This window comes from Camarhynchus parvulus, chromosome 22 (genome assembly GCF_901933205.1).
Source record: "Camarhynchus parvulus chromosome 22, STF_HiC, whole genome shotgun sequence".
NCBI lineage: Eukaryota > Metazoa > Chordata > Aves > Passeriformes > Thraupidae > Camarhynchus > Camarhynchus parvulus.
The window spans coordinates 2,400,668-2,422,482 of record NC_044592.1 but is presented as its reverse complement, the minus strand read 5'-3'; the positions used below and the strand labels follow the sequence as shown (position 1 = coordinate 2,422,482).

At 44.9% G+C, this 21,815-nt stretch overlaps 1 protein-coding gene across 3 annotated transcripts in view; it reads left to right on the top strand.

Moving 5' to 3' along the window:
- The window catches only part of NSD3 (nuclear receptor binding SET domain protein 3), a 38,240-nt gene that overhangs the window by 8,563 nt on the left and 7,862 nt on the right, over positions 1 to 21,815 (top strand). The window contains exons 3-18 of one of the 3 annotated variants that reach the window (XM_030964198.1): positions 378 to 446; positions 966 to 1,125; positions 1,881 to 2,035; positions 2,724 to 3,227; positions 3,996 to 4,122; positions 7,274 to 7,374; positions 9,756 to 9,801; positions 10,316 to 10,446; positions 10,988 to 11,116; positions 11,729 to 11,855; positions 12,817 to 13,014; positions 14,298 to 14,468; positions 16,882 to 17,031; positions 20,238 to 20,394; positions 20,929 to 21,131; positions 21,572 to 21,684. In XM_030964198.1, coding sequence (XP_030820058.1) covers positions 378 to 446; positions 966 to 1,125; positions 1,881 to 2,035; positions 2,724 to 3,227; positions 3,996 to 4,122; positions 7,274 to 7,374; positions 9,756 to 9,801; positions 10,316 to 10,446; positions 10,988 to 11,116; positions 11,729 to 11,855; positions 12,817 to 13,014; positions 14,298 to 14,468; positions 16,882 to 17,031; positions 20,238 to 20,394; positions 20,929 to 21,131; positions 21,572 to 21,684 — 2,541 coding nt within the window. The remainder of the gene's footprint in view (positions 1 to 377; positions 447 to 965; positions 1,126 to 1,880; positions 2,036 to 2,723; positions 3,228 to 3,995; positions 4,123 to 7,273; positions 7,375 to 9,755; positions 9,802 to 10,315; positions 10,447 to 10,987; positions 11,117 to 11,728; positions 11,856 to 12,816; positions 13,015 to 14,297; positions 14,469 to 16,881; positions 17,032 to 20,237; positions 20,395 to 20,928; positions 21,132 to 21,571; positions 21,685 to 21,815) is intronic. The other 2 variants (XM_030964199.1, XM_030964200.1) reach the window with 2 other exon arrangements.

Below are 21,815 nucleotides of genomic sequence, written 5' to 3'. Positions count from 1 at the left end.
ACCACATCGCTGAGGATATCCCCACAGGGGGTTCTCTGGTTTTTGGAAATTGTGTGTTATTTTAGGTGGAAGTTACTTTGATTTGCTGTTTCTGAATGTATGTTCTTCTGTCATCTGTTACAGGAGAGCATAGTTATATTTAGGTGTGATAGCAATGTAAATAGTGTAGGGGAAAGCAGGCATTTCTTTATTGTGATGTTGCTGTGTTAATTGGGTACAAGGAATAGTCATATTCACATTTTCTGGGTTCATGGTTGCTTTTCTCTCTGTGAATTATTTTTTTCTGCCTGGTTTCACTATTATCTTCTGTTGTTTTACTGTCCCTTTGCAGTAAGTCTTGTTTTCCTTTTTTCTCTTCATTGTTACCCATTTCTTAGAGACCAAATGAGAGGCTTAGCACACTCTCTGAGAGACCAAGAGAAGACGCAGTGCTGGAGGAAGCCCCGGTTAGTACATGCACCAATTAACACTTTTGGAACTCAGAGAATGCCACTATTTTTGGACTGTTTCTTCCATTGATTCTTTAATTTATCTGCTAAATCAGTTGTCATTTCTTTTAAACTCTTATTACTCTCATTGCTGCATCAACTCATCTCTTATTGTATTGGATTTATTGCTTTATTCCCAAATATTTTATTCTTAAATATTTATTTTATTTTATTCCTATTTTATTATTTTCTTTTATTCCTAAAAGCAGTATTTCTAATCAACTTAGGAAGCAGAATCCCTTTTGGGGGGGTGGCAGTTGCTCTTTTGTGTCTCTGTTTGTCAGCGATGTTGTTACGTAAATCCCAGCTGCGTGCAGCTCCTTTCTTTTCACGTTTCTAAGAAATGTTTTTCTCATCTTGGATTATCAAACCTCAGGGATATCTGAGAGAACAACAACAAGTCCCTGTGGATGGCGTGTGCATCTCCAAGTGCTCTAAATCCTCTCCTGTGGCTTTAATGTGGTGTTTCCTTTGCAGGTCCAGCAGCTCGTGCCATCCCTTCCAACGCAGGTCACCCACGACGTCAAGTTCCAGGTTGGGGATCTGGTTTGGTCCAAGGTGGGGACGTACCCATGGTGGCCTTGCATGGTGTCCTGTGATCCACAGCTTGATGTGCATACCAAAATTAATACAAGAGGTAAGGGGGGAAGCTCTTTGCCAGAGTGGCAGGTGTCTGTAGCTGTTCTGTTATTAAAAATATCCTCATTCTAAACTGCCTTTGTGGGGTGAATTCTGCAGTGTGTGTGCTGAACAGGACAGAACTGGTGCCTGGTACATGACCTCTGCAGGTGGCACTGTAGGAGTGGGCTGGTGAACAGGTGTTTCTGCTTTTCTCAAGTCAGTGGGAGAGTTCAGTGTGGGCAGGGTGTCCTGAGCATCTCTTGTTGTGTTGTGAAGGTCCCCAGGAAGAGATTTGACTCCCAAGTTCTCAGAAGGCTGATTTATTCTGATATTATATTATATTAAAAGAAAATGATAAACTATACTAGAGAAAGAGAAAGGAGACATCAGGAGGCTAGAACAAGAATGATAACAAAAACTCGTGACAGACTCAGAGGGTCTGACACAGCTGGCTGTAATTGCTCATTAAATTAAAACAATTCACATGGAACCAATCAAAGATACACCTGTTGGTAAGCAACCTCCAAACTACATTTCAAGCAATCAGATAATTATTGTTTACATTTCTTTTCTGCGGCTTCTCAGCTTCTAAGGAGAAAATCCTTTGCAAAGGGATTTTTTAGAAAATACCATGATAACAAGCATCCATCCCAAACTGTTCTGGATCTGGGCCACTTGGGCCAAGTACCTCCACTTGCAGGAAGGAGGAGGAAGGTGTGAGCTGAACAGAGCAGTGTTGGTACAACTGCTGAGTGTTGTTTGCCCTTTCAGGTGCGCGGGAATACCACGTTCAGTTCTTCAGCAACCAGCCAGAGCGGGCCTGGGTGCACGAGAAGCGTGTCCGGGAGTACCAAGGGCACAAACAGTACGAGCAGTTACTGGCTGAGGCAGCCAAGCAAGCCAGCAACCACTCTGAGAAACAGAAGGTACAGGGGGCACTGGGGGGATCATCTCTGTGAGGGAGATGCTCCAGGGCAGGTCTGGAACTCTTTGGGGCTTTGTCCTGAGAAGGACTGGCTGCATCTCACCAGCAGGGAATTATGTGTCTACATTTATTGAAGTAAAGGATGACTGTGACAATGGGGAGAGAGTGATGTATCTCACTCTAACTTATTAGAAGGTTAATTAATTACTTTATTATACTATACTATATACATTTCATCTATACTGAATCTGCCAAGCTCTTACTTTGCACACAACTGCACAGAACTGCACTCCTCTCTTGATTGCTTTGTGGCTGTCAGCAGACAGTCCGGACACACTCACTCTCTCAGCCCTAATAGGCCAAGGAAATAAAACATCTTCACTTTGGATAAACAATCTCTATATTGCATTCTACTTTGGCACAACACAGGCACAGCAAGCGATAAGAATTGTGCTTTCTCTTTCTCTGAGGTTCAGGGAATACGAATCTCAAAAATATTCTTGGGAAAAATTGTGCCTTGCTTTTCTCTATGAAGAGAATGTGGCAACATACATTCAGTGTCAAAAATACCCTGTAAATGGAGAGCAGACTGCAATCTGCTGCCTGAGAGATGCAGAGACCCTCAGGGTTGTATTTAAGTGTAATAGTGGCAAAATCGTCAGTGTAACCTGCTTGTCTTGTCCTTTAAGATTCGCAAGCCGCGGCCGCAGAGGGAGCGAGCGCAGTGGGACATTGGCATTGCCCATGCTGAGAAGGCGCTGAAAATGACCCGGGAAGAGAGGATAGAACAGTACACCTTCATTTACGTAGACCAAGAGCCAGAGGAAGCTTTGGCCAAAGCCAAAAAGACTGCTGCTTCCAAAGCAGAGGCCAAGAAGAACCGGCGGCCGAAGGCGGCGCCGAGCTCGCAGCCGGAGCACGGCAGCGCGGCCCCAGGCTCCTCACCCTGCCACGGCGAGCGCCGGCAGGGCCAGCGCAGGCACTCCAGCCCCGAGGAGGAGGAGGCTCCACCTGTGAAAATTGCCTGGAAAACAGCTGCAGCTAGGAAATCCCTGCCAGCTTCGATCACCATGCACAACCTGGATTTGCAAAAGTGTAACATGTCTCCAGTTGTTAAAATTGAACAGGTTTTTGCCCTTCAGAATGCTGCTGGGGATGGAAAGCTCATCGATCAGTTTGTTTATTCTACCAAGGTACGTGCTTGGTGCAGTGACCCCCTCTTTTGCTCCTGAGTTATCCTGAGCCTGCCTTACTGGGGAGCTTGAGCTGTGTCCACCAAGCTTTCACCACCCATGTTCCTTTATTGGAGAGATTAACAGACAGATGTGACAATAGAATCTTTCAGGGTACTGAACCCCATGTTCAGTGCAGCTCTGGCAGTAACTGTTTTGCTGGTGGCAGAGCAGCTCCCTACAGATGGCTATATTTTTTTTGTAACACATTAAATATTAAATATATTCAGCTTCCTAGTTGAAATAGTCCAAAAGTTCTTGATAAAATCAGTGGTTTTGTGGGAAACAGATGACAAAACTGTTAATAATGTACTAAAAAGTAATAACTACATTTTGTGTAACAGACTTTTAAATTGAGTTCTGCCTCTGAGCTTCCTTCAGGTGCACAGCAGCTTCCCACAGTCAGTGTAAGGAAAAGGCTTAGGACTATTTCTCTGCCTCCTTCTTCTGCCTCTCTACCTGGAGAGTGTTTATTTCATCCTAAGCCCTATAGAGAAGGTAATGTTTAGAAAAGTCACTGGAATTATTTTTTCCTTGTGTGTGAGGGGAGATTGAGAGGGGTGGAAAGTTGTGCAGGGAAGCAGCTCCATAGCAGATTAATCCTGTCTGTGTGTTGGGTTGGAGAGCATTGATTGTTTCTGTTCTGAGATTCAGGGGCAGGCCTGTTACCTGGTAGCAGCACAGCTTTGTAACAGGGGAAGACAATCTTTTCCTTTTTTTATTTTCAAGGGAGTTGGTAACAAAACAGAAATAAGCATCAAAGGACAAGAGAAACTGAATTCTTCGTCAGCTCAGAGAAGTGAGAAAGCAGTGGTGCAAAACGCTTCCTCTCCTGAGACAACTTCTGGGGCAGCAGGTAGGGAAACTGCAATCCTGCTCTGAACCTGAGCCTGCAGCAGGAGAATTCAAATATCAAACCCAGCATTTTCTCATTACTTAATAATTATTAACATCTTTCTGTTCACATAGGAATTGTAATGAGCATGGCTAATGTCACACATGGTGAGCCAACACACACAGCATGGCTGTGGGGTGGGACTGGTGCTTTGGCCTCTAAACTTTGTGTCTGCAGCTTACAGCCTGAGGCAACATACTCAAGGGATGATGTCCTGTGCAGAGCAATGGAAAGTTGGTTTAGAAGACAACCCCGTGGATGTGTGTTAGCAGGGTATTGCCGTGGCTTTTGGTCCCAAATGGAAAATATGAGAGCTGTCATGAAAGCAAAACGAGTCAGGAAGTGGCACATTTCAGTAGGGAATGTCTGATTCAAGATGGAGACTCCCTAGGCTTTGTTGTTCAGTTTTTGCATGACCTGTTAAAAAACAGGGATTTTTTTAAATGCTTCAGTTAACTCCATTGACCAGATGAGGTAGTGCTTGCCTTCTGAAGCCATCTCAGGGGGGTACATCATAAAGCAGTGAGTTTTGAACTATCAGGTCTGAGGGAGAAGAACCACTGAAGCAAATAATGGGCCTGAAATGGGAATACCTTGAATGAGCTATTTGAATCTCATAATGTTGCCAGGTGTCATTTCTGCTTTACCTATCCCTTTATTTGATTATTTCTCCTTTTCCAAACATGAAATAGATGAGAAGCAGAGTCAGAAATCTCAGTGGTCAGCATCCATGAGTCCTCTGCAAACACATTTCAGGTTCTGTCTGTGTGATGGTTTTAGGCAGGGTTATTTGCTGGTTTATGGAGTGTTTGGGACAGCAGCACTCGGATTCCCCTGCTGTTGACAGTGGTGGTTCTTTCCAGTTGTGGTTGCTGTGGCTCCTTGAATTGCCTTGCAGCAGGAGAGGCCGTCTCCATTCTGCTTCTCTCACCTGGGATCTAAAGGCTTCAGCTTCCCTTTGGCTCCTCAGATGTAGGGGGTGAGAATTCTGAGCCTCTCTTTTTTCATTTTCTTAGGCTTTTTGGATACGTAACACTCCACCTGCTAACACCCTGTAAGTGCCTGAGCTTACCTGCAGTGCACACTCCAGTCACTCTCAAAGCCATTTCCAAAGTCCAGTTATTGGTCCCCTCTTGTGGAACATAACTGCCAAGTCCTTTTTTCAAATGTAAGGTCAGTGGAACTTCAGAATCCCTTTACGGTAAAGTATTTCCCAGACTGACTCTTGGAGTCCTTATTGCTAACCTGCAGTTAGATACACAGAATTCAATAATGCTGGAAAAATAATTCCCTCATGTGAAACCTGCTACTGCAAGAGCAGCCCTGAGAATCCCTGGTGCCTCTGGCCTGCAGACGCTGAACTAGGATTTATCTCCAGCAAGGTGGAGGGCTGGTCCAACATCTGTCCTGAAACTTTGGATGAAAATATGCCTGAAGATGGGATGGGAGCATTGTGAAGGTGATAACTGGATCCTTGGAGAGCAGGAAGAGGAGAAAGTGCCCATTGCAGTGGTCAATGTTGCTGTCAGCCAACATTAGACTCTCTGGTTCTGGAATTCTCTGATCCAGGGCTTGATCTTACCTCCTTGGCTTCAGGGAGAAAATCCATTCTTGCTTAAAGTAACTGTTGGTCACATCTGCTCAAATTTACCTGAAGCTGCTTCAGGGGATTTTGGTCACACAGCAAAGTGACAAAAGATATTCCCCAGCTCTGATGTGGAGATCCACTGCTGCTGTGCAAGTTCCTCAAGGGATGGGGCCTAACCAGAAGTTACACGTGGACAGACAGGATGGATGTTGACCTCAAGTCATTAATTTCTAAATTATTAATAACTAATTGCTATTATTCATTAATTAATATGCTGTAAAAGTTTTTTCCCCTCTTAAGAAAAACAAATTTTTCCCCTCAGAAATCCAATTATTGTAACATGATAACTTTTCCAGCTGTGCAGTTTAGTTACTGAGACATTCCCAAGCCATGCAGCCATGGGAAAAAAAGTTGTCATTTTTTTTCTCTGCAGTTCTTTTGCAAGGCTGTCTTTCAGTCTGGTTCAAGCCCATGTGTGTCTCTAGATACTTGATCTTCTGACAAGACCAGGCAGGTTTACAGCTCCTAACAGTGCATCCATCTGACACAGTCAGCTCCCAGGAGTTTGCAGTTTTGCTTGGAAGAAAACAAAGTATTTCCCAGTTGTGTCTTGTATAGGTGAAACCTCCCAGGCTGAAAACCCAGCAAAATGCTTCCCAGCAGCTCATTGTAAATGCTCAGGTGCCAGTTTTGTCAGCTCCAGGTGTTGTGCTTGTTCCAGCAGCTGCCCATGGTGTTGTGTCCATGGTTCTCCATGTGCCTGTTTGGGAAGAGCTGAAACACAGAAAGGTCTTTTGATTTTGCCAGCCTTAGTTGCCAAAACCCCGGTAGCTCCCTCTTCATCTGTTGAAATGTCACAGTAACCTTCATTAATCTGTTTTCTATGCTAATGCTTTTAAGAACTTGTTTTTCACATTCATTAATGACAGTAACACATCATAGTTGATGCCTCTGTTTGTGCTGAGTTTTTCTTCACCTCAAAACTTTCAGGTGAGCATTGAGGTCTGGTGTGGCTGCAGGTGGTACAGGGTGGGACTGGCTGTAGTTATGTGACAGAGGCCATCACACCACAGAGGGGGACACAGATCTGGCATTTTGGAGGAAATCCTGAAGCTGTGCTTTGTGTCTGAAATGTCTAGTTTGTTTTTGTTCAAGGAGTTGGTTGTGGCTACCTTCCCAAAACACCAAAGATGGACTGTTTGGTTCAGAATTACCCAGGTGAAGACCATGCCAGAGAGGTGTGTTATGGATTATGGAAATCTGTTTGCCCTAATCTGAATTCCAGCCTTTTGTTCCAGTCTGTTACTTGTGTCTGTTTTCTGAAGCTGATCTCTGGAATCAGAATGTGTGTCTGCAGCCACAGCACCAGCTGGTCAATAGCTTGGAACTGAATTTAAAAATAAAACATTCAAAAGAGGACAAAGTCTTGGTTTCATTCCTTTACCTCTTGGTTTGGTGTTGCACATCTTGCTGTACCTCAGAAATACAAGGAATCATATAATGGAAACCTTTTTCCTTCCTCAGGTTCTGTAGAAAAGAAGCAACAGAGAAGATCGATTCGAACCCGCTCTGAGTCTGAGAAATCCACTGAAGTTGTGCCAAAGAAGAAGATCAAAAAGGAGCAGGTTGGCTTCCTCCATGTAGAGAGTTAAAATATATTGTATTCATAAATGTTGTGGCTTATATTGGTGCCTTTTTATTTTTCTCCATTTTTCCCCATCGGGTTTCGGTTTGGACTATCCTCCATGAAATCCCCCTGTCAATGCCATTGCTGTGACTCTGCTACTGGCATCTTCTCAGTGTCAGTCAGGCTATGGAAGTGGGCACGCAGTGATGGATGACTCCTAATGAACCTGCCATGTTTCCTTTGAGATTTCTGTTCTGAGCAAAATGGGTTTGTTTCAGTGATTTCTCTTGGATGGAATTGCCACCAGGTTCCTTCCTTTGGCTCTTGATTTAGCTGCTGGTTTGTGTTGAGGCTTTGTTTTTCAAATGAAGTTAGAGTGATTAATTTGACCACTTCTGAAAATGGACTTCAAGAATGATTTCACTTAAAGATGAATAGTCAGACTTCCATGTTGGCAGACATCAGCAAAACAGTTCTGGGATCTACCATTTTTTCCTGAAATAGTTCTAACTTGTACAGGGCACTCCTTTAATCCGGATGTCAGACAGACAAATGTTGTTGCTTTAAGAAAATTTTAATGATAAAAAATTTCTGCGTGGAAATGAGTAGGAGAGTGCAGTGGATGGACAGAAATACTAAAACCTGCATACACTTTAAACAAGTTTGTCAAAGTTGTTGGTTCTTCTCCTTGCATGGTTGATTTTTCCCGCTTCAAGGGCCTCTGTCTGAAAGCTGAGAATTTTATATAAATGTTTCATAGTTTAGCTTTTCCCAGTGAGAATTTTTAAAGAGAGACAGTCAGGATGAAGATTTATATGGGAAGGGGAAAAAATATTTTTATCTCTTTAATTTATTCTTTGCCCTTTGCGCTATGTTTTGCACTTCCTTCACTTCAGAGACTGAAAGTGAACTCGGTTGCTTTTTTGGGGTTTTTTCCCCTTATTTTTCCTTTGATGCTGGAGCATTTTCTGCACTGCTGTGCAGCAGAGGAGTGCTCCAGCTCGAGGCAGTTTCTTGGTGAAACTTTAAAGCAATTCAAGTGTTGGGTGTGTGACACCTGATGTGGACCGTGGAGCCTCTTGGCACGAGCTGTTGCAACCTCCCCCTTTCAAAAGAGTTGTTTTATGTTTGTAAAGGTTTCTTAATTTAACAAAGGTATAAGAACCAACAAGATGAACTTCATGGATGCCAGGTAGCTTCATGTGCTTCTCTTACCTGGCTGACTCAGTCTGTGGACTTTAATTAAAGTGCTTTTCTCAGGAGAAGTATCTGACTAAAGTGAAACCCAGGGGCACTGTAATGCGCTAAACCTTGAATGTATTAAGTTAAATTTTAAAAAAGAAAACTTACTAACTTCTTACAATTATGCAACAATATTTGTTACCCAAAGTCAAGTTTTCTTGATTCCCCAGTTAGTCTGCAACAACTTGGTATAAAATTATAACTGGAACGAGTACAATTAATGGGAAAAACAAAATGTTGATGCTACTGTTACAGTGACTAGTGGAGAAATAAAAGTGATTGTTTAGATTTTATATTTGTATTACAAAATGTATCCTATACAAATCCTTCTACTGTATGTTTTTACCTATTGTACAACAAAATAAAATATTTTTTAAAAAAATTATAGAATAATCCTTAAATATTTACTAAATGTGTTTCTCCATGCATATGTAACCACATTGCAAAGCAATAACTTGTAATTCTTAACCTTGAAAACAGGATTTTAGGCAACAGCTTTCTTCTGTAAATATTACCCAGTCACCAAATTCCCACATCTTCCATGTGTGTTGGCAGAACAGTTCCAAAACTTCTCCCTAGGGTCAAGGACTGGAAGTGCTTTTGCAAGACTGTAAACTTGTGCATTTATCTGCTGAAGTGCCTGTGCCCCGGCGTTCCAGCTGTGTAGAGCCCTGCACCACGGCACCCGGGCGGGCCCGTGCAGAGCTCTAGACGGGGAGCAAGGGCTGCAGGAGCTGCAGGGAGCAGCGAGTGACCCACCCCGTGCCTCACTAGCCCAGTGCCAGCCCTGCCAGGGGCACGCAGTGTGCTCACACAGCTGTGGGCTTTGCACAGCACCAGGGGTGGCTGCCCAAGGGTGCTCCTGCCTGCTGGACACGGATACAGCGCTCCTGTCACCTTCCTGCCCCAGGGCAGAGAGGAAGGACCTGCCTAGTGGCCCTGGCTGGTGGCCCCTGGCTGCCAGGGCTGCGGGCACCAGCCTAGGCAGGAGTGGATCCAGCAGGACGTGGAGACTCGGGCTGAGGAGGGGATGGCAGCTCCCACCTGAATTGTAACCCCTTGAATTGACCTGTTTGCTTTTTGGTACTAGGGAGAAACTTTCCTCTGGTGTTAACTGTGGATTTTCCTTTCAAACAGGTTGAAGCTGTCCCACTGGCAGCGGTGAAGACGGGGTTGCAGAAAGGTGAGTGACAGGTGAAAATTAACTGGACTGACCTTGGTGGCCTGTGGCCCTTGGGCAGCAGCTTTGCTCCATGTGAGCCACGATGTTGGTGCTTTGTAGGGCTGAGCTCAGCTTCCCTGGGGACAGGCTGTGTTTGGGGTTCTGGTCCTTGTGCATTGCTGGGGGAAGGATGGTGTTTGTTCATATGCTGCAAGCCCCCAAGTCCTTCTGGGCATTCTTAATAATCTCTGCTTAGCCGAAGTTAAAGGTGGATGATGAAGAGGAAATCTAAGGATTTATCCTCCCTTAGAGACAATTTATTGCCTTCCTCCACTGTGTCGCCATGTTAAAAAGATTGTCAAAAGCTCTGCCTAAGCTGGTTTTCAATTAATTTTTGGGGAGGATTCAACTAGTAACAAAATTGCAAACTGAAAGTTAAGACCGATAATGGAATCCGAGCCCTCATCTTTCTTTCCTTGATTGAGGCAAAAAGTCGAGCCCATGTATTAAACTAATTTTAGCGTGTTGTGTTAAGGTGCCAGTGAGATTTCAGACTCCTGTAAACCCTTAAAGAAGAGAAGTCGTGCCTCCACAGACATGGAACTGACCAGCTCAGCCTACAGGGACACGTCTGACTCTGACTCCAGAGGACTCAATGATTTGCAGGTAAAGGTGTGTTGGTTCTCACAGGAACCTGAACAAGCTGTCTGTGCACAAGAGGCTTTTCAGTTGATTATTGCTAAATATGTGAACGCTATTTTCTAGAAATTTTGAGTCTTTTATTATCTGAAAACATAAAACGTAATCTGTTCTAATCCCCTCCACTGGTTTGTTGTAAAAATACAATATTTACTTACAAATTTTCCTGTTACTTTGTCTGGCAAAGCATTGGTTTAGATCATGGTTTGCTCTGTGGAAGATTTGAAATTCTTGGGGAATTGGGAGATGCTGCTGTATCTGGTATAACTCCAAAGAGTGTCTGGAAAAGTAAGAGAGCTCTTTATGGTGTTTGGCTTGTACAGGTGAAATATATCAAGAAGGCAGCACTTGTGTCATCCCAGTGAAGTTCAGCACCTTTCCAGGACCTTTGTGTCTCTTGAATTACCAAATGTTCTTTTGCTCAACAGTGACAGAAATATTTTTTTCCCGGGGTGGTTGTGGTTTGGCGTTGTCTGGTTTGAGAGCCGTGGGTTTTTCCTCTTTGTAGGGCAGTTTTGGGAAGCGTTCAGACAGCCCCTCAGCCACTGCTGATGCTGATGCCTCAGATGTGCAGTCCGTGGACTCCAGCTTATCCAGGAGAGGAACTGGAACAAGTAAAAAAGACACTGTTTGTCAGGTAACTGGTGATACTGGGAAGTGATGGATACTAAATATGTATCCCCTAGTTCTGTTAGTTCTCTTAATTTGACCTCTCAGATAAAATATCCAGGTTTTTAGGAGTTTTTACGTTCTGGAAATGATTCGTATTAAATGATTCCTAAGCCCCCCTGCAGCCCAGAAAGCTCAGCAGCTGGAAGGTGATGTCTAATCCATACCTGCCAGCATCAATAGAAAAAGTAGATGCCATTTTCTGCTCCATTTGAAGATTCCAGATGGTTGGTCAGGATAGGACAGAGTGAGAATTTTCAGTATTTAAAAAAAAATAAATTCTGGGATGTTCTGTCCTGTTCCCTGGTCAGTAGTGAAGGACCTGAAGAGCAAGAGCAGCTTGTTCCCTGGCATGGAGGAGGGCAGGTGGGTGCTGTGGTGCCTCTCCTGTCTCTGTCTTGGCTTGCACTGTTACCTCAGAGCAAGGTGCAGCAAGTGCTGGGATTGTCCTCTCCCTGAGGCTTGCCAGGTTCAGTTCTCCTGCCTTATCCTAATTCTGAAGCAATTCCAGGCAGTTCTGTTGCTAGCTCCTGGTGTGTCAGTGTGCCCTGTTCCCTGCTGAGCTCTGTGCCTGTTGCAGATCTGTGAGAGCTCTGGTGAGTCGCTGCTGGCCTGCGAGGGCGAGTGCTGCAGCATGTTCCACCTGGAGTGTCTCGGCCTGAAGGCCATGCCTGAGGAAAAGTTCATCTGCACCGAGTGTAAGAATGGTGAGTGTGTGTTCCTCTGCCTGGAAAACTGGGAGGGATTTCCCCCTTTGCTCAGGAGCCACATTCTGGTCAGAGCAAACCAAGGTGGTGCTTTCTGGGGGTTTCTGAGTGAAGTTTGAGTTATTCCCCTGCTTTTTTAACCTCTGAGACAAGATTCTCATTTCCCATTTAGCAAGTGCCTTGTAAGAAAAAAAAAAAAATGAACTGCTTAGGGTTTTACTTGGAATAAGAGATTTTTATGTGAGCAGCTACTCCAGTGTTACTGTGGATCACAGTAACCACCCAGCCTGTTGGATGGGAAGGATCCTGTATTGCTCACAGTCTGTTGGCTTCAGAATTTGTTTGGACAATATCTGTATGTCAGAGTGTGGGGGTTTCAGTTGTGGGTTTCTCTGGGTCTGCATTGAAGGCACTTGAGATGGTGTTTCATGTTCAGACTCAGGTGTTTATTATTTCTTATCAGTAAAACAGTCTCACTACTGTGAGTTGGCCAGCTTTTCATTAGAAGGCACAAAATGGCCAACAATCTCTTGTTCCCAGGTCTTTTAAGACTAAACTATCCAGTTAAGAACTGACACCTGGATTATTTTCCCTTTTAACCCAATAACTGATCCCAATGTGGACTTTTCTGCCCAATTACAAAATGCCACCCAAACCCAAGAAGAAGCACAAAGAAGAAGCCCAGGATGACAGACACCCTGTGCCCTCCATCTTGCTGCCATCCACAGCACACTAAAAATCCCAAAACCTCAATTTCTCACCAAGTGATACACCTATGCTACTCTCTATAATCTATTTCAATCTTTTGTGGATTCTGGTCTATTCTGGAGTTTAGGAAACTTTCTCCATGAATGAGGGTCAAAGTCAGTGCTCCCCTGGGGGACAGGTTTCCCATGTGCCCTGGGTTTCCACATCAGAGTTGGCTTTTACAGTTGGCATTCCTTATTCCTTCTCTTCCAAGGAGAGCACACGTGCTTTTCCTGCAAGCAGCCTGGCAAGGACGTGAAGCGCTGCTCTGTCAGCACCTGTGGGAAGTTCTACCACGAGTCCTGCGTGCGCAAGTTCGCCACGGCCCTGTTCGAGTCGCGCGGCTTCCGCTGCCCGCAGCACTGCTGCACCGCCTGCTCCATGGACAAGGACATGCACAAAGCCAGCAAAGGTGAGGCCAGCCACAGGAATGTGCCCCCTGTACACAAAACTATCCTTTGTCCCTTTGAAGAAGTGACAAAACTATCCTCTGTCCCCTTAAAAAGGGAATAAGCCCAGAAGTTTCCCTCTTCAATTAGGTGAAAAGACATCTTGTAGGACCTGGAGGACTTCACCTCAAACTTAAGTACAGCCAATTGGACAGGAGCCAAAAAGTCCCCTATAGGAGTGTGCTTCTTGTTGAGAGTGACAAAACTATCCTTTGTCCACTTAAAAAGAATATAAGCCCAGAAGTTTCTCTCCTCAGTTAGGTGAAGGCATCTTATAGGACATGGAGGACTTCACCTCAAATTTAAGGATAGCTAATTGCACAGAAGCCAAAAAGTCTTTTATGGGAATGTGCTCCCTGTTGACAGAGTGACAAAACTATTTTTTGTCCCCTTAAAAAGGAAAAAAGCTCAGAAGTTTCGCTCCTCAATTAGGTGAAAAGACATCTTGTAGGACCTGGGGGAAGTAAACTTAAGGATACCCAACTGGACAGGAGCCAAAAAGTCTTGCCTGAGCAATTTACTAGAAAAAGAAGAGAATAAAGAAACTAGTTGCTTTTGTGAGGTGTTTTACCAGGGGCAAGGACCTCTTTTAACCTGTGTGGTGTAACCCCAGGACGAGGTGAGAGATGAAAATCTGACTGCATGTTCTCAGAAGGCTGATATGATATGATATGATATTGAAGAATACTATACTAAAACTATACTAAAGAAAGAGAGAAAGGATACAGACAGAAGGCTTAACAAGAATGATAATGAAAAACTGGTGACTGACTCCTCAAGAGTCAGACACAGCTGATGGTGATTGGTCATTAAGTAAAAAGCACTTGAGAAAGTTTGTTACATGAATGCAAACATCAGAAGGCTTAGAAGAACAGGGCGACAGGTTTAATGTCACAGTATTAGGCCAAAGAATGGTGATTTTTGAAGACAGTTTGTAGTAGCCTTGTGAACAATTGTTTTTCAAGGAAGAAGATCCTTTTAGAAATGAACCAAAATGTTTAAAGCAAACAGATAGCCTCTAGAATGATGGAAGTTTTCCTTAACAATTTTAAAGCGAAAGTTAAAGGGCAATATTTTGAAACTTTCTTTAGAAAAAAGACGTAGCTGTTTCCTTTTTTTGCACCATTGGAATAGACCCTGCCTTGCCTTTGCCTGTGGGGAGTTGTGCCCTGAGCATTGGTTGTCCCCAGTGGTGTTTTCCAGCTGGGGGTGCTAGCCCTGGGTGTCTTTGCTGTTTCCTGAGCAGGTCGCATGGCGAGGTGTCTGCGCTGCCCCGTGGCCTATCACTCTGGAGACGGCTGCATCGCTGCAGGAAGCTTGTTTGTGTCATCCCACATCCTCATCTGTAGTAACCATTCCAAAAGGACTCACTCCTCATCAGCTGTAAATGTAGGCTTTTGTTTCGTTTGTGCAAGAGGTGAGACACTTGGTTTTTTTTCCCTGTTTATAGTTCTGTTGTCATTTGTACAGTTTAGTGATAAAAATTAATGTTTCGTGAGGAACTCCTCCCTTAGGGCTTGCTGGGGTTAAATGCTGCCTGGGATTTTTTAATGTAATTTTATTTTATTTTATTTTGGTCAGCAGTTCTCATGAGATTCAACTCACTGTGTTGGTCCATTTGATAGCCAGAAGCAGCACCAAGCACTCAGGCCCACTTGTTCTGCCAGTAGGGAAAAGCAGATCCCAATCCCCCCATTCCAGCCTTTTCATGCTGAGAATGCTGTGTTGTTAACCACTCTATTAAGCAGAAGGAGATTCTTTCACTGCTACAAACTTACAACTAAGTTTTAAGTCTAAAAGGTGGGATTTACTCATGAACTAGAATAACTCCATTTATAACTGCCTTCACATTTGAGAACTTTGAAAGAAAACCTTTAGCAGTACTGTATGAGCAGGTTTCATGCTGAGCTTTTCCATGTGTCAGAGTTCTTTTTTTTTCTTTTTAACTTTTTTCTCCACTTGTTACTTTTATGGTTCTTCAGTCACCAGAGTTCTGCCAGAGAGCAGCTTAAAAAAAGTCTGTGCAGCAGTTACCTTGGTCTCAGGATTCAAAAGTGCCATTATTCTGTTGGAATAATATTAATGTGTACTTTCTACAGAATGCCAGCAGTTTATATTGGATGTGGTCTCTGCAGCAGTTTTGAGAGTCACTAATAGGGAAATGAAAGTGAGCTGGATCCTGAAGTTACTTGTTTTCATTTGTGTTCATTCAGGTGGAAGTTTAGTTTGGCTTGAGGAATAATTACACATCTCAGAATGACAAGAAATGCAGAAGGAATTTTTCATGCTTTTTTTTTTCCTTCCACTTTACATTTGTTTAGTAATTCTCTTTATACCTGAATCTGGCTCCATCAGAGATGAAACTACAAGTCTGTATTTTCTCCTGGCAATCTAAATAACCTCTTGTGCCCTGGCAGATAGAATTCCCTGTCCTGTGTATTTCCCAGATCTTAATTAGGAGAACTTGAACAGTTCCAAACCATTACCACTGCCTGAATTCTCTGTGTCTTAGAGCAGCTCTGTACTTGTTCCTCTAGAACATTCTTGTGGGGCTTGTGTCCTCCAGGCCTGGCTGGAATCAGGAGCCAGAGTGCTGAGGGACACTACCTGGGCAGGAGCACTGAGAAAGAAACACGGAACTGAACACTTCAGAAATCCTTGGACATCTCTGTGAGAATTTAATTAGTGCTGATTTAATCAGTGTTAGTTGCTATCAGAAGCAGAGACTTTGTGTTTAGATGCAGTTACTGAAGTGAGAAATGTCGATGAGAGACAATCTATAAGATATACAAACTTGCTTTGAAATACAAGCTATTTAAAGACCTCTTATTCAGCACCCTGCAATAACTGCAGTCAGCATGGTGCAGTTCATGTGTAGGTTCCCTTGTTTTAGGAATACTCCCAATGATGCTTGTCCAGGTAGGCTGACCCCAGTCTTCTTACAGCAGTGCTTTAGGCACCATCCAAGAGCTTCTGTCCAGCCCTCAGCTGTGTCCCTCAGGGGAAGAACTGGGGGCTCTCTTGGTAGCTCATCTTTCCTGTTTCTTTGGGGCTCAGCTGCTCTGCTCTTGCCATGAGTTGCTGGCCAAGTGCTTCTCTCTGCAGCTCTGGGCTCTCAGCTGGGCTGCCTGGCTCTTTGGAGTAATGAGGAAAAGCTTTTCTTGAGAATTGCAAAGGCCTGGGATGGAGTTATGTAGGGAACTGAGTGCTGGACTGTTCTGGAGCAGCCCTGGGAGGGCTGGGTGGGGGAGCTTCACCACCACAGCCTAGGGCAGAACCTCCATCTGTGCTTCCCCCTTGGTGCCTTGCAGAACACTGACCTCCTCCTTGCTTTCCAGCACAATTATAGAGGCAAAACACTTCTGTAGGCAAGATCTCAGGGATTGGCTTCTAGGGAGTGGGACAGTGAGTTCTCATTCCCAATTTCTGTTCCATCTGTAGCCCCAGCTCAGAGCACGGCCCAGCTGCAGTGACCATCACCCCAGGTCTGCAGAGGAGCTTCCTTTTGCCCTGTGGGAAGAAGAGGGGATCCTATGGATTCAAACTTTATTGCTTTTCTTGTGCTTGTCTAGAAGGGTAAAAAACCAATTGAAATTCCACTTAGAAGCAGCTTGATTCATTGCAAGATTTTCCAGTTAAGTTTGAGTCTCTCCAGCACAACCTCTTTGTTAGCGCAGACACTTTGTCAGACTTTCCTTTTTCTTCATTTTATCCTTTTTTTCATTCCCACATAACGCATTAGAGGTGTTCATTGGATGTATTTGGTTTTTCCTTCATGGAATCATGGGTAGTTTCATTGCAACTCATCTCTTTCTGTTTGTTTCGTATAGGGCTGGTAGTGCAGGACCATTCAGACCCCCTGTTCAGTTCCTATGCCTATAAGTCCCACTACCTACTGAATGAGTCAAATCGTGCTGAGTTGATGAAATTACCTATGATTCCTCCTCCTTCGTCAGCTTCCAAAAAGAAATGTGAGAAAGGTAACCAAAATAGTTTCTTTCTCTTTAATTTACTTTCGCTTTTTCTATTTTTTCTCTCTAAATCAACGGAGAAATGTCTGCTTGTCCCCTGACACTGACTGCTTTCAGTGACCTTCACTCATGGTTTTTGTGAGCCTGTTTTCATGTTGTTGGCGATTTTTAATTTTTATTTTTTTAATTATAAAAGGGCTTAAAATAATTGCTGTCACTAAATTCTGCTTGGAAGAGATTTGGTCACTCTCTATGTGGCCTGGGCTGTTCCAGGTTCAGGGAGCTGTTGGCACAGCAATGTGAAGAGGAGGCAGATGGATCTCGATGTTGTTGCAGTTCAGTATTTACCTGGATGATGTAAAACACTTCTTAAAAGGATTGGAAGCAGAGGGGGATGTGCTGCTTCAGACCTTGTGCAGGTCCTGAGGGGAGAGAGGGCGTTTGGGGCTGGACAAGGGTGGGTGCTGTGTCCTTGTGGAGAGCAGGAGGGCAGGGAGGTTTGACCTGAGTGTGCCCCATGGGCCTCGTGTCCCACCTCCACCACCGAGCCTGAGTGTGTGCCCCATGCCTGTCCCCTCCCCTGGGGATGGATCCTTGCCACAGCCAGGCTGGGACCCTGCAGGGATCCTGCAGCTCAGGGACCCCTCCTGCTGCCGAGGGGACTGAGGCTCTCCAGACCCCTATGGGGCAGTTCCTGGTGCTGAGGGGACTGAGGGGCAGTTCCTGATGCCAAGGGGACTGAGGCTCTCTGGATCCCTGGGGGCAGTTCTTGGTGCCAGTTGTTGAGGCTCTCAAATCCCTGGGAGCAGTTCCTGCTGCCAAGGGGACTGAGGCTCTCTGGATCCCTGGGGGCAGTTCCTGCTGCTGAAGGACTGAGGCTCTCCAGATCTCTGTGGGGCAGTTCCTGGTGCCAAGGGGGTGAGGCTCTCCACATCCCTGGGGACAGTTCCTGGTGCCAAGGGGACCAAGGGGCAGTTCCTGGTGCCAAGGGGGTGAGGCTCTCTGGACCCCTGGGGACAGTTCCTGCTGCTGAGACTCTCCAGATCCCTGGGGGCAGTTCCTGCTGCTAAGGGGACTGAGGCTCTCCAGATCCCTTCAGGGCAGTTCCTGGTGCCAAGGGACTGAGGGGCAGTTCCTGGTGCCAAGGGGGTGAGGCTCTTTGGATCCCTGGGGACAGTTCCTGGTGCTGAGGGGGCTGAGGGGCAGTTCCTGCTTCTGAGGGGACTGAGGCTCTCTGGATCCCTGCAGGGCAGTTTCTGGTCCCAAGGGACTGAGGCTCTCCAGATCCCTGGGGGACAGATCCTGGTGCCAAGGGGGTGAGGCTATCCAGACCCATGCGAGGCAGTTCCTGATGCCAAGGGGGCTGGGGCTCTCTGGATCCCTGCAGGGCAGTTCCTGCTGCCAGTTCCTCCCCAGACCCCTGTGGGGCAGTTCCTGCTGCCGCGGGGACTGAGGCTCTCCAGACCCTATGGGGCAGTTCCTGCTGCTGAGGGGATTGAGGCTCTCCAGGCCCCTATGGGGCAGTTCCTGCTGCCGCGGGGACTGAGGCTCTCCAGACCCCTATGGGGCAGTTCCTGCTGCTGAGGGGATTGAGGCTCTCCACATCCCTGGGGGCAGTTCCTGCTGCCGAGGGGATTGAGGCTCCCCAGAGCCCTGTGGGGCAGTTCCTGCTGCTGAGGGGACTGAGGCTCTCCACATCCCTGGGGGCAGTTCCTGCTGCCGAGGGGATTGAGGCTCCCCAGAGCCCTGTGGGGCAGTTCCTGCTGTCTGTGTGCAATGCTCAGCTCTGGTATTTCATTCCCCACAGAACTTTGGTTCCCCGGGAGCGTTCAGAGCCAGTGCCCCATTTCCCAGCCCAAGTTAGGTCTCTGTCAGCATTGTGAGATCAATGGCTTGCAGTAGTCCTGTAATTCCTGAAAACAAGAATTATTTTGAGCCCTGTGCTTAGCTTGAGCCATATCTGCCTAATGCATCCCGAGAGCAATGTTGGGTTTTTTCTTGCTTAGCATTGACAGTTTTGTGTTTGATTTTGTTTGATTTTTGCATCTCTTGGCATTTTCTCATCTTGGATAATGTTTCAGTAATTTGTCTGTATTTCCTCTGAAATTACATTTGCAAAAATACTTCAAAAATTTCATTATGGGTTTGGGAGCTCTGGAGGATCTGTGTGACTGGATTTTACTGGTTTTAGCAGAGGAAATACAGTGTTGGTCATGCAACTGAGTTGTTTAAGGAATGCTTATTGTAACATGCAATGATCAATTAATGCAATGGTACTTTGGGAAGTCTATAGGTGAACAAGATTTTCTGATAAAGGTTTGAAAGTGACTATTCACACTTCTTTTGATACTGTGATTGAAAATTGGTTTGAATACTCTCAAATCTCTCCCAGATTTTCCATCTGGGAGACGAAATCTTGTTAATTTTTAAATATATATACATATAAGAACATGTATATATATTTTATATACCTACATGTATAAAATATTACAGTATGTGTAATGTCATCTTCTATAAGTTGCTTTGCTGAGGGTGGCTTAGAGATGTGCTGTAGCCCTCCACATGTAACACATCATGCAAAATGTGAGCCAACCAAAATAACTTTTGCCCAAATTAGTGTAAACTTCAGAAATTCATGTGAACTCCAGTGCTGAGGTTCCCTCTGTGCACCAGGAATTTTTGGGATGGGGACAACTCGTGTGTCTAATACTGGGCTTATCCTGGTAAACTTTTTGTAGAATAAACACACTTATTACAACTCTTTTTCCTGTCCTTGCAGCAGAAAAGTATTGATCAACCTATAGGCTGTGGGGTTGGTGCTCGCTAATGATTGCTGGGGATTCAGTCAGAGCAATGTTGATTGAAAAGGATTCTTGAAAAAAGTGGAGTTTTGTGGTTGCTTTGGCCATCACCAGAGCACCAAAAGCTGGTAGCACTGTTCCCAGCTGCAGTGCTTCCCTTGGCAGTGGTGCTCCTCCTGCCAGCTCACCTCATGTTTGAATCCTCAGCTGCTTTTTGTCTGATGCAGTCCCAGCTTAGATTAAACCCTGCACAGTCCTTTTTAACCAACATTGTTAAGCTTGACTCGATCCCTTTCTTTTGCCATTTTTCTGTGGGAAATCTCGAGCAGATGAACTAAAATGAATTTCAATTGCTGTGCACGGGGGGGAGCAATCCTGACTTCTACAAACCAAGCAGGGCTTCTTTGTTTCAAGGTGGCAAACTGTTGTGCTGTGAGTCGTGCCCAGCTTCCTTCCACCCCGAGTGTCTCAGCATAGAAATGCCTGAGGGATGCTGGAATTGCAATGACTGTAAAGCTGGCAAGAAGCTGCGGTACAAGCAGATCGTTTGGGTCAAGCTTGGGAATTACAGGCAAGTTCACCTTTTGGGGTTTCTAATGCTTTGGATGTTTTAATGCACTCATTTGGATGTTTTCAAGCATGGACAAGAGTTAGAAATATAATAATTTCTCTGCTTGGGGTCAGACATGGATGTCACCCTTGAAATGTGATGCTCCTGCTTCTCCCAGGTGCTGGACTCTGGATTGCACAACATTTGCCCTGCAGAGTGTGATGAGGATGTGGGAAAGCAGGGGCTGCCAGAGCCCAGCTGTCCTTGCTGCTGTTTGCTTTAGTCAGCTGCAGCAATACAAGTGTTTGCAGGTGATCCTAGAAACCCACTCTCAGGCCATGGATATTCTTAGAAGGCTTTCCCAAAATTTGGAGTAACATTGCTTGTGTTTTCATGGAGCTTCCCAGGCATTGCCAGCAGGAGCCTTGGCTTCACGAGGGAGGAATTCATTTCCTTGAGAAAGAAAAACTGGCTTTTATTTCTCAATCCCATTAGGGAAACTGGGAACCTCTGGTTCAGGAAATTTACATTCTTCTTTTCTCTCCTACTCTGCAGGTGGTGGCCAGCAGAGATCTGCAATCCCAGGTCTGTGCCTCTCAACATACAGGGCCTCAAACATGATATCGGGGACTTCCCAGTATTTTTCTTTGGTTCACATGACTACTATTGGGTACACCAGGGCAGAGTTTTCCCTTATGTTGAAGGAGATAAAAGCTTTGCTGAGGGGCAAACTAGTATTAACAAGACCTTCAAGAAAGGTAAAATCAAACAAAGTTTATAGTGGTTTATGACAAAAATTCCACGTGTTTGTGTCTCCATCACCACTTAACCTGCATGGGAATATTATGTGACTAGTGTTCTGTGTTCACGTGAAATCCAAGCATTGTGTTGATCCCTTGACTGCAGATAAAAATGTGTTTAAGTGCCTACTCATTGTGTGTTGTTGTGGGCCAGTTCAGTGCTTCCACAAACGGGGGAATGTTGAGATGGATCTTGGGCTCTGCTGCATGGGATCATTGTTCAGTATGTTGGTACCTGCTGATAAATTCATGATAAATTGCAATAACTAATTTTAACTTGTCTTTTTGTTAATAAAGTTCTGTTCCTAGTCTTAAAAAAAAAAAGATACATGTACATGTACATATTTGATTAGCAGCAACTGGGACTGATTGCTTTCTATTCTGAATTCCTTGCACAGCACTTGAAGAAGCAGCAAAACGTTTCCAGGAACTGAAAGCACAAAGAGAAAGCAAAGAGGCATTGGAAATTGAAAGGAATTCAAGGAAGCCTCCGCCCTATAAACACATTAAAGTGAGTTGGCCTCTTTCTGTTTTATTTTTATTCTGTGTGTGAGGAAGTTGCCCTGTGCATGAGTAAGGATGCCTAGAGAAGGTGTGGCTGCTCACTCCCTGGCAGTGTTCAAGGGTGGGTTGGGTGGTGAT